General features: G+C 32.7%; 1 protein-coding gene across 1 annotated transcript; it reads right to left on the bottom strand.

Annotated features, from left to right (window-relative positions):
• Positions 1–1,372: 1,372 nt before the first annotated feature.
• LOC111049901 (torso-like protein) lies at positions 1,373–15,797 on the bottom strand. Its single transcript, XM_039439311.1, has 4 exons — positions 15,492–15,797; positions 14,129–14,271; positions 6,642–6,910; positions 1,373–2,110 (listed from the first exon to the last, which is right to left on the bottom strand). The coding sequence occupies exons 1-4, from the start codon at positions 15,704–15,706 to the stop codon at positions 1,715–1,717; spliced, it is 1,023 nt and encodes a 340-aa protein (XP_039295245.1). The 5' UTR covers positions 15,707–15,797; the 3' UTR covers positions 1,373–1,714.
• Between the last annotated feature and the right edge of the window lie 600 nt (positions 15,798–16,397).

Genomic DNA, 16,397 nt, shown 5'->3' with positions numbered 1-16,397 from the left:
ATCACATTTTTGCTTAATATTCATTTAAAATTGATAACTCAAAAAATTACCATCTCAATAAAAATGTAATTCAAAATCAGAATGTCACACTTTTGCCTGACTACCAAACAGCAAATAGGCTACTGCTCACCATTTCCTAAATAATGTTATTACTGTCCATTAATAATTTATTTATGTTTGTGGGGAGCAAAACTTACGAAGGATAGTTATTGTATTAAGCTTGATGAAGTGCTGTGTTCATTATGATGAAAAACTCATAAAAGATGGTTAGTGAGTCTTAATATGGACCACCTCCAATCATCTCTCCTCTCCGCCACATTCTTCCATCCTTGGACGCCCTAAACACGCAAATCGGCCCTTACATCACCCAGCCAGAGAAAACTCCTATAATTAATTAAAACTGCTATTATTAATTCTGTGCACCCAGCCATCTCCTCCTGGGCCTTCTTCTTCTACACGTACGGTACCAAATACCAATCAAACTGTCTTTCAATAAGCTAAGCGGTATCCTTCTTTGAACATGCCCCAACCACCTTAACCGTTGCGCCTTGATAACTAGCACAATAGCTTCTGGTCTGGTCCCATAAAATTGGCAATCTCTTCGTTGTTTTTAAATTCTAATGCGACACTAACATTAACTAAATACAAATCAAATTTAAATAGGATAAATAATTAGAAGTAGTTGTAGAATGATCCATTCAAATCTTATTAACAATCATGTTTATTTCATACAAAAAATATTGAATAACAGTGTTACCGTATATTATTATGATAGCTGATTGAGATAGTATAAAATTATATTAATATACAGTAAAAATTGATACAATGCAGTACATTACAACTAGTTGAGATCAAATATTTAATTACTAAAAGGGACAGATTAATACACTGGAATGACACCAAAAGAGTTGAAACATGTTGTGTTCTTCTCCAAATAAAATTATTGGTGATAGTTGACTACATCTCTGTGTTTTATTCATGACAAATTGATACTAGATACCTCCTCTAATCAGGTTTGTATCTGACATTTTGAAGAAAACCTCACTGAGTAATTAAACGATCACTGGTTTATTTCAGAAAATAAAAGACCCGCTTCTTCTTCAGATCAAAACACAGATTTCTCAGACGTCTCTCTCTCTCCACTAAAAGCCAATTATTTCTAGTCAAAACAACATTCAAATTACTCGTATTTTAGAATGATAACAATAATATTCCTCACATAAAATATAGTCAGCGAAACGCAACTTAATATATTTTAAATACTGAATGAAAAAGACTAAGAAATTGTCAAAAAACCACTGATTTAGTGTGTGGTTAAATCAGTGGTTTTTTGACAATTTCTTAGTCTTTTTCATTCAATATGAATAATTACCACAATATCAACTTCTCAACTACACAAAAAGTATTTTAAATACAGTACCACAAATCCCACTCTCCATTAAAGAAGTCTCTATATTCATTCAAAAACAACATCACATTTAATTCTACTCAGTTGGTATTAAGTGCAAGAAGAATTATATGATTACCAATGAAACATTCCTCACATATAGTTGGCAGGTCCTAACATGTGTCTAGCAGAATAGCATGCTAGTATCACAGCCTAAGTTTAGCATGTGTTATCAGTTGAGATACCACAATCTTCCTCATTACCCGTTTGATCTGACAACAAAATCAACGTCGAAAATCTTTTCCCTCTCAAATACTACTTGAAAGTTCATCCATTCTCCTCCCAAAGCTTCAAATAATTATCCAGCGATCTCTGGTACCATCGTTTCTTTTTGGGGTCCCTAAAAGCGAACTCCAAACTTTTCAATTCGAGTTGTAGAACAGTTTTATTCCCTAGCAGTGGGTCCATTTTGCCGGCTAATCCAGGCATTATTTGTAGTTTGACTAGGCTGGGATAGGTGAGGAATGAAATTTGCATCAGAAAGTGTTTGGATGCCCATGATTTGAGGGCTGGGTTGCCGCTGGCTACCATGATATCGCCCACGTTTTCAGCGTAGTAGGGTGACATGTACTTGGATAGAGTGTCCGCTGATATGTTTTTCGGCCCGTGAATGCGGAATTCGTCTTGGATTATCAGGAAATTCGGCACTGAGAACACGAACACCTGAAAAATATCGATATTTAATGAAAACTTTTCCATGATGATTTGACAAAACACTTGATAATAACTCTGTTAAAAATAAGAAAATAAAAAAAATAATTACTTTGAACAATATTAATTACGACATAGCAGTCAGGCTATATACATAGCTGACTGCTATGTCGTAATTAATTGTTCAAAGTGATTATTTAACAAGCAGTTCGTAATGGAATCAAACATTGAAGAGAAAAAAATAATGTTGTTTCAAAGAAAGTATTCAAATGAACTTGCTTTTTTGGCTGAGAATTGTGGAATGAATTTCACTAAGCAATTACTCACTTCTGAGGAATAGATTCATACACTCTTGAAAAGGAGCTTCATGCATTCTAAATTCTTTTCTCAACCAAAAAGTTGATTTATTTATTTGAATATTTTCATAGAAACAAAATGTCTCATCTTGAACAGAGTAGCTCGAAATTTCCACTATAACACTAAATTTGAATAAGTCCTGTCTCTTGTCTATCATAGTATCAACTCAATTAAATTAAAAAAAAAAACTATTTATTCCTGATTTGAAAATTCTGTAGTTCAACATAAAATTTTCTGACAACCAATTCTATTTCTTGACTTATTTTAGATTGGAAATTAGCAGCAAATTGGAGTACATGTTGGAAACATTGAATAACATATTTTTGACGTTTAGAATTTTAACAAAAGTATAATTTGTGGTTTCAAGTGAAATTTTTAATATTTTTTTGTGATTGTGAAATTGTAAACAATTTTTGTTTAGGTTTGTATTTTGAAATTAATCAATCTGATAAATTCAAAATTACTGTACAGTAGTACATACATTTTTTGGACTTGAAATAGTGTGTGAGTTAAGTTAACATTTACGTAACCTCTGGACTGTGTATTCCAAATTAAGGTTTAAAGCAGTTTTGGGCGAATGCCTGTTGTTTTTACCTGCATTGTATCTATTGTCTATGAATAAATGAATGTTAGATTTTGCACACATAATGTGTTGTCATGTTACAAAATCTGGTAGAATTTATAATCCACAACAAAAATTTTTGTTTAACCAAAGCAACGCAGCTTAACAACTACATATTATAAAATAAATAAAAATACTAAGAAATTGTCAAAAACCACAGATTTATTGATACTTAGAAAGACCGGTTTCGGTTGTTACACCTTTGTCAATCTCTGATAAACTCCAGATCCAGTTTATCAGAGATTGACAATGGTGTAACAACCGAAACCGGTTTTTCTGAGTATCAATAAATCTGTGGTTTTTGACAATTTCTTAGTATTTTTATTTAATATGAATAATTACCACAATATCAACTTCTCAACTACACAAAAAACATATTATAAACATTGAGTGATATAAGAGTTCACAATAACAGATAGTCCGAATTTTCTAGACCTGTGTAAAATTTATTAACTTATCACATTCCATTTCGTCATTTGTTTACATGTGACACAATCAAATCAATGATTGGGAGAGAGAAAAAATAGGATTAACCCAAACATTTTGTAACTTTGATAGCAGATAATAAATTGTGAATTTTGATAGTTATTATAGTCTATACTCTCAACAGCATTAAAAAAATAAACGGAAAATTTGAATCTATCTCAGGCAGCGTGCAAACTTTAGCACCTATGCTTTTTCTGTTATGTTGAGATTCACTTCATTAAACTGTCAGAATTTCTCATAAATAGCATAGATGCTTTCCATTCAACAATGCGAACGTTTGAAATATATCTCACTATTAATAGATAATATAACTTCATGATTATTACTCCACTTTGAATAAAATTATTGGAGATTCCATTTTTTAAAAATTCAATAAGATACGTGCACAAGAACTGTAAACTCTTCCAAGTATTGTAGAATGTAGAATACTATCAAACCAATCTGAACAATTTGTTGGAATAATTATTATTAAACGAAAATCCCAATTAAATGCTGTAAATCACCCCAAAGACTTCTGCTACTGCACATATTGACAACAGGGTAAACAGCTAGTTGGAAATTCGATGAGCGCTATACTATACAATAGTTATTTGTGCAACTAGTGTGCAAAGTGACAGTTTGCTGCACCGAAAGAAACGTTTACGCCCGAGCCGTAGGCGAGGGCGGAATGGTTTGTTGAGTGCAGCAGAGGAACTTTGCGCACGTATTTCACATTAAGTTTTTCCTACAGTTACCATTGAATATGAAAAGTGGGTAATTATGGGTAAAATTGCCTGAAATGCATCAAATGTTTTTCTGTGTAATTTTATTATTGATAAAAACCTTAATTTATTGTCAAATTGGATAAAAATGTTGTCCTTGGTTATAATATCTAATACTAATAATTTGCGCGTTGTGCTTCGTTGCACCTCTGCTCACTATAGCAGCCCTGTCACTGTTACCAACTTCATTTTGATTTTGCTGCACTGTTGCTCCATATAACCTACTAAGTATTTTGCGTTGCCATGTTGCAAATCTGGAGTGCAGAAAAATTTTTCCCGCACTAGAGCGGAAAAGTGATTCTTTGCGTTCTGTAATCAGTGCAGCAATGGCCACTTTTCAACGTAACTGTAGGAAAATAATTTTCCCAATTAAATGCTAAAAATAATTTTCCTACAGTTACGTTGAAAAGTGGCCATTGCTGCACTGATTACAGAACGCAAAGAATCACTTTTCCGCTCTAGTGCGGGAAAAATTTTTCTGCACTCCAGATTTGCAACATGGCAACGCAAAATACTTAGTAGGTTATATGGAGCAACAGTGCAGCAAAATCAAAATGAAGTTGGTAACAGTGACTGGGCTGCTATAGTGAGCAGAGGTGCAACGAAGCACAACGTGCTAATTATTATTCATTATATATTATAATGGAGGACAACGAGGACTTTAGGATTTTAGGAATAAGGTTTTTATCAATAATAAAATTACACAGAAAAACATTTGATGGATTTCACGCAATTTTACCCATAATTACCCACTTTTCATATTCAATGGTAACTGTAGGAAAAACTTAATGTGAAATACGTGCGCAAAGTTCCTCTGCTGCACTCAACAAACCATTCCGCCCTCGCCTACGGCTCGGGCGTAAACGTTTCTTTCGGTGCAGCAAACTGTCACTTTGCGCACTAGTTGCACAAATAACTATTCTTAGCCCGGGAATTATAATAATTACTCATTAATTAGCATTTGACGAATGCAACTTCCATTTTTCCATCTGTAGACTGGCTGGCCGCTAAGGTTTTGTATAAAATGAGCTCTGCTATCCAGAGATTGTCAGTTTGGTGTAAGAATAAGCATTCCTGACCGGCAATTAGGGGGTACTGGGTTCGGTTCCCAGGGTGACAAATAATTTTTGTATAGTAGTGTTCATCGAATTTTTATCTAGCTGTTTACCCTGTAGTCAATATTGACAGTAGCAGAAGTCTTCGGGGTGATTTACAGCATTCAATTGGGATTTTCGTTTAATAATAATTATTCATTAATTAGCATTTAAACAATGCAACTTCCAATTTATTTCCATCTATAAATTTTGGAATGTTAATCTTAATTCTTGAACAACTCAAAAATAAGAATAATTTATTGAACTTGAACGTTTTACAGTAGAAACATAACCTGTTTTTTGGACATTTTATTAATTTATCAAAATTGGGGAATGGAATAGATTTGGGCCAAGCCTGTTGTTCCTTCCTAATCATATTTATATGATTTGTGATTCTGTCAACGAATAAATAAATAAATAAATAAACTCGTTCTATTATTTCAGCAATATTTTGTTGAGTATCTATCTTCTATCTTCTATCTATATATATAAAAGCGAATGGCACTCACTGACTGACTGACTGACTGACTGACTGACTCACTCACTCACTCACTCACTCGCAGAACTAAAAATCTACCGGACCAAAAACGTTCAAATTTGGTAGGTATGTTCAGTTGGCCCTTTAGAGGCGCACTAAGAAATCTTTTGGCAATATTTTAACTCTAAGGGTGGTTTTTAAGGGTTTGAAGTTCGTCTTTTAGCATGTATATTCTTCTTCTCCCAATCTCTTAATTATAATTGAAATTTCCATATCATATGTTACTATAGAACTATAATCTAGATAGAGTACCTCTTCGAAACAGTTGTTAACTGGTAACTAAATTAATAATTTTGTCAGGTTGGCATTAAGTTGAGTTGACTTTGTTAGGTTGGCACCAAGTTGAAGTTGGGCACTGCTACTTCAATCCTGGGAATATTATATTACGAGCCGTGAGGCTCGCTTCGCTCGCCATATCCGTTTAGCCAGACGTTTAGTCTGGACCCCCGACTGGATTGTCCTAACATATGATAAAAATGCTCAAATGAAAAAATGCAGGCGAGCGAAGCAGGCCTGCTGATCTCATTCTTGGACGATCCAGACGGGGGTCCAGGGGGCGGAGCCCTCTGGCTAGACGAATATGGCGAGCGAAGCGAGCCTGACGGCTAGTTATTAATATTTAAAAGTTGTTTCATACAGCCAAACAATATATATTAATGATTATAAATAGTTGTTCAAATTTTACCTGATAGAGAGCATCCCCAGTCACATAGGACTGAATATAGTGTGAACCAGTATTGGTGAAGAAGTCCATCACACTTTTCGAGTCCTTAGACATGACTGTGTATGTATTGACGGCCACATGAGGCAACAGATCCTTCTTACGTCTAATGGTTGGGTCCAGAGTGAACGCCTCCTGGTATCTGGATATCCTGATGTAGGCAAAGCCGTACTGACTTGTCAAGTAGGTCGAATTCACTCCCATTGTGGCTGATATACGGGATTTGCTCCAATCTGACAAAAAAGATCACACATAAGTTACACAAGAATTTGAAGTAAAAACGAAAATGAAGGTTTATCAAAATAAAAATTCGAGGTAAAATCAAATCAAGTTTTATTCAATGGCATTACTTACATAACAAATGTCATGGAATACAACAATACTGTTCGCTTAAGAAATTTCTTGTCTGCAAACAGGAGTGGAATACATCGTCATGCTTGATTCATGTTGAAAATTGGCGTTGTTTTGTTCTAAAAATCAAATCAAATCATTTTTTATTTTGACAAAAAAAAACACAACTCATTGAAATAAAGATATAAACTTCTATACAGTTAGTTCCTGTCAAAATAAAAATAATACTTGCTAAATTATTCTCAATTTGTATGCAAATAGGAGGTCAGTGAAAAAAGTTTTTAATGCTACACTCACACATATCTTTCTCTTTCAAGTTGGTATGTGCAAAAAAGTAAAAGAAGTATTATAATAGAATGGGAATCAGATAGTTACAGAAAAATAACTCTAAATAGTTTCAGGCAGACATCCAGTAAGCCATTCTGATATTTGTTTTTTCAAAAGTATTTTGTTCTCAATATTTCTTATATAATCAGGTAGATAGTTGGAAAATTTTGGCCCCAAAAAGACAAAGGATTTCTGAAAAAAGTGTTATACACCCTGGGGTGTCTAGCTAAATTTTCAACTACTCTTCTAGTTCTGTATACATTATCATTCTCGAACATTTGCCGAGCAATTGATGATTTTCGAACGATTGATGATTGTAGACGACACACTATAATAATAACTTTGTTGTAGTTAAGACACTATGCGTATATTTGAAAATATTTTAAAACACTTAGGCCCGGTTGCACAAAAGCAGTTTAAATTTTAACCATAATTAATTCCACGAGAACCAATCAGAGAAAGCATTTTTGATACGGTTTCTGTGGTTGGTTCTTGTGGATTAATCACGATTAAAATTTGACCGGCTTTTGTGCAACCGGCACTCACTTTATGTAATGAGTTGAAGAATGCATTTTCTCTGAGGAATGAGATGAGGATGCATGAGGCTAATGAAGCTCCTCCTCAGGAGTATCATGCATTTCTCATCTCACAAAAAGTTAGGTTTTTTAAAATATTTACAAAGATACATACTGTCTAAACTACAACAAAGTCATGTTAAAGATTGGATAACTTATTATTATCATTAAACGAAAATCTAAATCAAATGCTGTAATTCGATGAGCGCCAGCCAACTATTCAAAAATTATTTGTTATCCCAGGAACATTAATTGTCAGCCCATTCCCCGGCTGACAAATAATTTTTGAATAGTAGCGCTCATCGAATTTCCATATAGCTGTTTACCCTGTTGTCAATATTTGCAGTAGCAGAAGTCTTCGGGGTGAATTACAGCATTTAATTTGGATTTTCATTTAATAATAATAATAAGTTATCCAATCTTTAACATGACTTGCATAAAGCATAGCATTTGAATAAAATTGCAATATCTCAGTAATTTCCATCTGTAGATTGGATAACTCATGAATTCTGTATTGAGATACACGTTTAACTTGCAAACTCTCATAGAAAAACAAATTTAGAGAGCCTATCGTATTATAACCACTCAACTTATTATTTCACTACTTACATGACTATTATACGGGTACACAATTTATTATGAGAGCTTGGTAGTGGAAAGTTGTCTCCATTCCAAGCATAGAAAAATAGAAACTAAGGGCCAGACAATATTAAGCGTTTTCCAGGCGTTTTGAGACAGCATTTTTAGAGTCGGCAGGGCAGGAAGCTCTCCGATTGGCTGATTAGGTAGGTGAGTGAAAAAACGCCTGAGAAAACGCTTGAAAAAACGCATAATTGACCGAGCGAAGTGAGGTCTAAGATTCAAGTCGACGGTTTGGCATTTCTCTTAATGTTTAAATGTTTGAATGTTTATATGTTTATATGTTGCGCATTTACGGCGAAACGCGGTAATAGATTTTCATGAAATTTGACAGGTATGTTCCTTTTTTAATTGCGCGTCGACGTATATACAAGGTTTTTGGAAATTTTGCATTTCAAGGATAATATAAAAGGAAAAAGGAGCCTCCTTCATACGCCAATATTAGAGTAATAATCAGACTATAGAATTATTCATCATAAATCAGCTGACAAGTGATTACACAGATGTGTGGAGAAGCCAGTCTATTGTTGTATTTCCATAAGGTCCATAGTTTCAATCAGGTACTTGTGTATGAGAATACTGCGTGAGGTCTACTGTTCACAGAACTACTAGTATGGTCTGGCCCTAAGAGAATATTATATATGTCATACATGACATCAAAACCCATTCAAGTTCTCTCATTCCCACCGTTGATTACATATACTCTTTGCTCCAAGTGAACTGTGAGTGAACTCTTTCTACAAAAACTTTTTAATGAATTATTAGATCTAGTTTATATAATAATCTCTCAATCATAATACTGAATAAATAAATACAACTAATAACTTGGTCAAGTCTTATCAATGACAATATCGTGTGAAATTAGAGAAATTCATGAAGAGAAATTTGAGCCTCGGTTTCATCATCCTCACCAGAAAATATTACTTAACAAAACAAATATGTAACTTAACAATTGAAAATAAGAGTTCAATGACACATAACACACAAACTCAAAATAAATTCACATGCATAAGGTATATGTCAGTCAATTAATCAATCTAAAAATATTTTAGAAAAGCAATTTGTCATTACAGTGATAATGCTAGTCATATTTTATTATTTATGATGCCATCTTTCAATACGGTACTTGTGATCCGTTATATTTACGGTAGTCACGTGATTGTAATAGTTTAATCAAATCCGAAGGTCAACGAACTGAAGACATTGGCCTTCTAAATTAGATATTATTCAGTCTATCATGCCAGACAATAGTGATCTATTACAATAATGAGTCACCATTGTTCTGAACAGAGTTTGTGTGTGTTTGTAGTGAAAGTGTGTTATTAGGCGAAATTGTGTTCCAATTGTTGAGAAGTTGTTTTGAGATCTCAAGTTATAATGGTATAACAATTTCATAAAATCTATAATAAAGGAAAGAATTGGCTTATACACGTAGGGAATAGGAAATTCACGAATGTCGCATCATCACATCTGATCCCAGGTAGCACACCTACGTGTTTCCAACGTTGAAATTTGGTTGTTGAGGTTGAATAACCGTTAGCGGTTGAATTTTTCAAAGTTTTAAATGCAACGTTGTTTTCAACGGTTGATCTATCGTTGAAAACACGTTGAAAACGAGCTTCCAATTCCACCACTCACAGCGCTACAGTAGTCCTTACACAAAAACGGATCTATCAACGACGATCGACTGATCAACGCCATTTCATGTTTGAATTCTCATCACGTTGATGAAAGTTGTGAACTCTTTTAGAAGAGTCTACCTATTCCACTTTGACTTGGTAAGTTTATTTAATTTATTATTCTTATCTAAAAGATGAGATTGTTTGGTGATTTATTGTCTAAACTTCAAAACAAATATTGTGTGTTGAACATAATTATGTTTACATTTGAGGTTAGGGTTAGGTAAGTTATATTATGTTTTAAATTAGAGGGCTCTAATTTAATATAATTATTAAAAATTAATATAATACAATAAGCTTGGTTTTAAGTATTTTACATGTAGCCTACTACTTAACTTCCAAATAAATTACTATTACTTTGATTCCTGCACAAATATTTTTATTATGCTATCTATGTATTGTTTTTGTCACAGGACTGCTTGTGTTGAGAAATTCCATCAAACTTAATATAATAACACTGAACTTAATATAATATAAATCACTTAACATCAAAGTGATTGCTTTTAACAAGTTCAGTAATTAACTCGGTGATCCAAGAAATTGAAAACGGGTGTCCGGAGTTCAGCTCATAAATATTAACATTTTCCAAATATTGTCATTCCATGGTGACGAAATTTAGCTTAAACTTGTTCATTTTAAAATTAAATTTTCAATTAATTTATGCATGTTTACAACCCATATATGTCAAGGATATTTTTGATTAATTTCATTGTGATTTTAAACTTTTGGTCTAGGTTTACAAAATTTAGTAGGCCAATAAAAAATGGTTGAAATATCGGGATACAACTGTTTTTTTCATAAAACTAAGTATGTACCTACAGTAACTATTAAATTTTACTCATAAATTAAAAAATAAATTTTCTGCCGTTTTTATATAGAGCCTTATTTGTTTACTTCTATAGGCCTAATGAAAGAGGAGTATTTCAAGTTAAAATTCGTCTATGCTACAAAATTTGGAAACCCAATATTCTTACTTTATTCTTAGTTCTTTTGAATGTTTGAACGAACAGCTGGTGTGACTTTCTCGTCTGACTATTGTATAGTAATGGACTATTTTTATCTAAAAAACAGTCATCACCTCGCCTTGTGACTCAAAATATCAATGTGTGTAACAAAATATCAAATGTATAACATTATTAGATGTGCACTTGAGAAAAATTTCTGTACTTGTTGTTAAAAGCAATTTATTCCCTTTTAACCATGCAACATCTGTATCAAATAATAACTCCTATGTAGTGGCAAAATTTCATCTGCCTTCATATTATAGAATTTCTTATTAAAATTTATATTACCTTATGTTTCAGATTCTATCAAAAAATCTTGTGGGTCGACTGTGGGCATTGAGACCCAAATTGAAGACGCTATTAAGGATTGGCTAAAGTATGCGGCAGAGTATTTTCAGTGGAGAAAAAAACAATCTAATTTCGTCGGTAATTAAAAAGTATTATGAAATGAAAGTGGAAAGTTATTTTGAAAGTCCCTTTCTATTGAAACACTGTAATAAAATATTTGTTTCTCTATTGCATAAATCACAAACTATCATCATACCTGAAAACTAAAATGTAGGCGGGTTTATACGATGCCAATTGACAAGACAATAATATTGTCTTCTGAAATTTATAGCTGGTGTAAAGTATCAATTGAATCTTTTAATTCTAGAACCATCATCTAGGCATAGCTAAATAAAAACTAATTGACAATTATTATTGTTTTGCCAATTGGCATAGTTTAAACCTGGCATAAATGTCAAGTAAAAATTTAGATATATATTATTTGCTAGAAAGAATTGAGCTATTTTTGCTCACCACAGATAAAATTATCATACTAAAAATTCAAGATTTTTAAACAATTGCTATAATTCTTGAAATAATAGTTTTAATTTATGTTTCTTACAGACATAAAATGTTTTTGAGCTTGGCAGAGTATATTAAATTACCATGGTAATTTGGTTGTAACCATCTTAGTTCTTTAAACAACCTTTCATCATACTATTTTTGTGGATCAAAATTGAAGTAATATGGAAATAGAAAGAAAAATAAAAATCTCAGTATCCTTTTTGAATCATTTAAATAATGATTAATAATAGTGATTAAATAATAATTCAAAAAGGATACTGAGATTTTTATTTTCCTTTCTATTTCTATAAAAAGTAGCCCTATACAGAAAAGAGATGAATATGGTTTTTATTGTGTGTTTCTAATGTCAACTTACCAATGTACCGCATTGCAGGGTAATATTTCTGTTACATGAAATCATATGTAAATAAATGGAAATATGATTTCGTATTTTCATCTCTTTTCAAATGATTTTAGAAATATTACCATGTAATTGATAAGGTACCGGTTCAAAAGTATGGCTAATTCAACGTCTATTTATAGTTGAAAATAATGGTTGTCACAACGTGCTTTCAACGTCTATTTATGGTTGAAAATAATGGTTGTCACGACGTGCTTTCAACGTCTATTTATAGTTGAAAATAATGGTTGTTACAATGTTTTTTCAACTATTATTCAACGTTGAAAATAACGTGGAAACGGCGGACATTTTCTCGTGTTTTCAACGTTGAATTTAAACGTCTTTTCAACGTTAAGGTATTACGTGTTTCTAACGTTATTTCAACGTTTCTGTGCTACCTGGGGAACTACTCAACTGATTAACTTGAAATTTTGCATATAGATTCTTAATCTACCGAGGATGGATGGTTATAGGCATAGCCACCTCTAATACAAGGCCGCGGCCTACGATATTGCAACATCGCAGTGTAGGCCTAGAATCTAATACATGATTGGTGAAAAAGGTCAGCTGGTATTTTTTAAAATCTTTTTCACCAATCATGTATTAGATTCTAGGCCTACACTGCGACGTTGCAATATAGTAGGCCGCGGCCTTGTATTAGAGGTGGCTATGTTTTTAAAATCTTTTTCACCAATCATGTATTGGATTCTAGGCCTACACTGCGACGTTGCAATATAGTAGGCCGCGGCCTTGTATTAGAGGTGGCTATGTTTTTAAAATCTTTTTCACCAATCATGTATTAGATTCTAGGCCTACACTGCGACGTTGCAATATAGTAGGCCGCGGCCTTGTATTAGAGGTGGCTATGTTTTTAAAATCTTTTTCAACAATCATGTATTAGATTCTAGGCCTACACTGCGACGTTGCAATATAGTAGGCCGCGGCCTTGTATTAGAGGTGGCTTTGTTATAGGGCATTTAAAATTTTTCAAGATTTCAGTACCGATAGGTCAAGTTTTCAATTAGACCCTTGCGAAGCACGGGTTACCTGATAGTGTTTATAATAAACACTATTTCATAATGAATAATATTATATTTGAACATCTGACTGCCTGCTTCAAAACTCGTAATTCACATTCTTAAAAATACTATAGACCTATAGCTTTTTTTCTAAAATTTGTGGTCTTGAGTAGAAGTGAAACAAAATAATATATTTCGTAGCCTACTCCTGTACAGAAATATTCCATCAACAACCATTTCTGCTACCGATTTCTGTCAATTTTAACGTTTGCTGGTCATGATTTGATTGCAAAAATATCAGAAAATTAGTCCTCAATATTAATTAGCTCTGCACATGTGTACTTTCTTTGGAACGAAAAGAAGTATACGTATAGTTGACCACGAATACTGTTTAATCTGGTCAACTTAGTTCCTATGTTTATTAAATTGTGATTTTCTATACTTTTGTAAAAAGGAATAACTCTCATTATTTCATTAATTTGATTAACAAAGTAGTGAAGTAATAAATCAGGTACAGTGAGATAAGCTTCAAACTGTCAGCATTGATTAAATGAGCAGTATTAGTGTTGTTCATAGAGAATACTGACAGTTTTAAGTGAATCTAACTTAGTTGAGAGAGTACTTACTTGAAGAGAATATTTTCCATGACTTTGATGACCTCTCTACAATGTAAGGTCTAAAGAAAGCCTCCAAGAGCTGGGGCACATCACGGCATAGCTCTATCTGGAAAGCTCCTCTGATCACGGTTTTATCTTCCAACTCCAAATGCCTGTGCAACAGAGAAAATATTAATTTAAATTATTTTAAAATACGTTTTTAACTGAAATAAAATACCGTAGTTATAGTCTATATGGAAAACTTCATCTGGAGAATGATTCATCTTCTAAAAGATGTTTCAACTTTGAAAATACTTTTGTAACTGAAATAATATACCGTAGTTATAGTCTGAAAGGCTTCCTCTGGAGAATGTTACATCTTCCAAAAGAATTTTTCATCTTTGAAAATACTTTTGTAACTAAAATAAAATACCGTAATTATAGTCTATATGGAAGGCTTCATCTGGAGAATGTTCCATCTTCTAAAAGATATTTCATCTTTGAAAATATTTTTTTAAACTGAAATAATATAATGTAGTTATAGTCTTCATGAAAGGCTTCCTCTGGAGTATGTTTCACCATATAGAAACAATGGCGTAAGTAGATATCCCATGGTATAGGGCGTTCATGTCGCAACTTTTACTGTTATCTCAAGCCGATTATTGTCGATTACTGCAGATTTTTAATGTTTTGTTGGTGGTGGGGGGGGGGAGGATTGTATGAACGGCACAATATGAGAGTCTACCAGCGTCACACAGCATCACGGGAAAGAGCTATGTTGACTATGAGCTTGAGATAACAGTAAAAGTTGCGACATAAATGCCCTATACCATGGGATATCTACTTACGCTATTGTTTCTCTATGGTTAAACCTTCCAAAAGAATGTTTCATCTTTGAAAATACTTTTTTGTCTGAAATAATATACAATAGTTTTAGTCTATATGAAAGGCTTCCTAAGGAGAATGTTTCACCTTCCAAAAGGATGTTTCATCTTTGAAAATACTTTTTTAACTGAAATAAAATACCGTGGTCATAGTCTATATGGAAGACTTCCTCTGGAGAATGTTTAATTTTCCAAATGCCTGAGGAACAGATAAAACTATCCTAATTTACAGATTTTTTTTCTGAGATTGAATAATTAAAGCCTTTAAAAACGGTGGTTAATTATGAAAATTTGTAGCTTTGATAATATTTCTTTGATCATTATTATCAATGACTTCATTGAAGGAAATTGAGAGCGAGTTTCACTTTCTACTCATTAGACTTTTGACTGCATTTTGTTCTTTTCCCCAAGTAAAGTATTAAACTAATCGTACTTACAATGTAGACTGTATGCTATAATTTATATATGCAGTAAAAATAACTATACAATGTGGACTAAGATGAACTAACCTTTTAACGGCATAAGGTTTCTTGAAGACAGGCGACAAGACCTGCTTGTGATCGTCATTAAAGTAACTACCCAGATCTCCCCAATACTTGAACACATCGATGCCAAATCCAATCCTGATGTTGGCGAAACAGGTATCGACTGCTGAGAAAACCAACAGGATTTGGAAAATCTTGAAATAGCTCGGGAAAGCTTGCGATAGTACTGTATTACCCATTTTGATGGTGGAAAAGTGAGTTTTCTTCGAACAATTGTTTAACTGGAGTGGTTTGGTTTGATTCAGATCTCCATTCAAACGTTTAGTCAATCTGTAACAAAGGAAAAATAGAATATCATTGAAAAGTGTCAAAAAATGCAATATTGAGCGTAAGCCTGTGGTACTTCTGAAATTTGTGTAATTCTGAAAGATTAAATAAATTTGATCTATTACAATTGAAAGAATAAGATGTTGATGTTGTCTTAATCTCTCAATTATGGAGAAATACGTACCACAACATCTCTCAACATACAATCAAACTATCTACTACAAAAATCGCATTAATATTTTTGAAACAATTCGAATAAAACGTATGAATTCAGGGCCACTTGTATTTATTTATAAAATAGAATTATAGTACCCTTTGAAATTTGTCTTTTTATTCTATTATTTTATTAATTTCAATGATTAATTTTATACCCTTTGAAATTAATGAAATAATAGAATAAAAATACAAGATATAATTTGTATTTTTATTCTATATTATTTTATTATTTTCAAAGGTTACTATAAATCTATTTTATAAATCAAATGAAACGATTTTGAGTGAGAAATTATTTTCATAATAGAGTACCCCACTATCAATGATTCCATAAAGATTAATTTCTCCAAACTTCTGTTGCACAAAAGTTCTTCCATTAAACTTAACACG

This window comes from Nilaparvata lugens, chromosome 12, assembly GCF_014356525.2.
Source record: "Nilaparvata lugens isolate BPH chromosome 12, ASM1435652v1, whole genome shotgun sequence".
Taxonomy (NCBI): domain Eukaryota; kingdom Metazoa; phylum Arthropoda; class Insecta; order Hemiptera; family Delphacidae; genus Nilaparvata; species Nilaparvata lugens.
This window is presented reverse-complemented; position numbering and strand designations above follow the sequence as displayed.

Coding starts and splice junctions, on each gene's coding strand:
- LOC111049901 (XM_039439311.1), bottom strand. CDS start 15,706: ATGGGTAATACAGTACTATCGCAAGCTTTCCCGAGCTATTTCAAGATT. Junction 14,272..15,491: donor AAACCTTATGCCGTTAAAAG/GTTAGTTCATCT, acceptor TCTGTTGCACAG/GCATTTGGAGTTGGAAGATA. Junction 6,911..14,128: donor ATGGAAAATATTCTCTTCAA/GTAAGTACTCTC, acceptor CTTTTTTGTCAG/ATTGGAGCAAATCCCGTATA.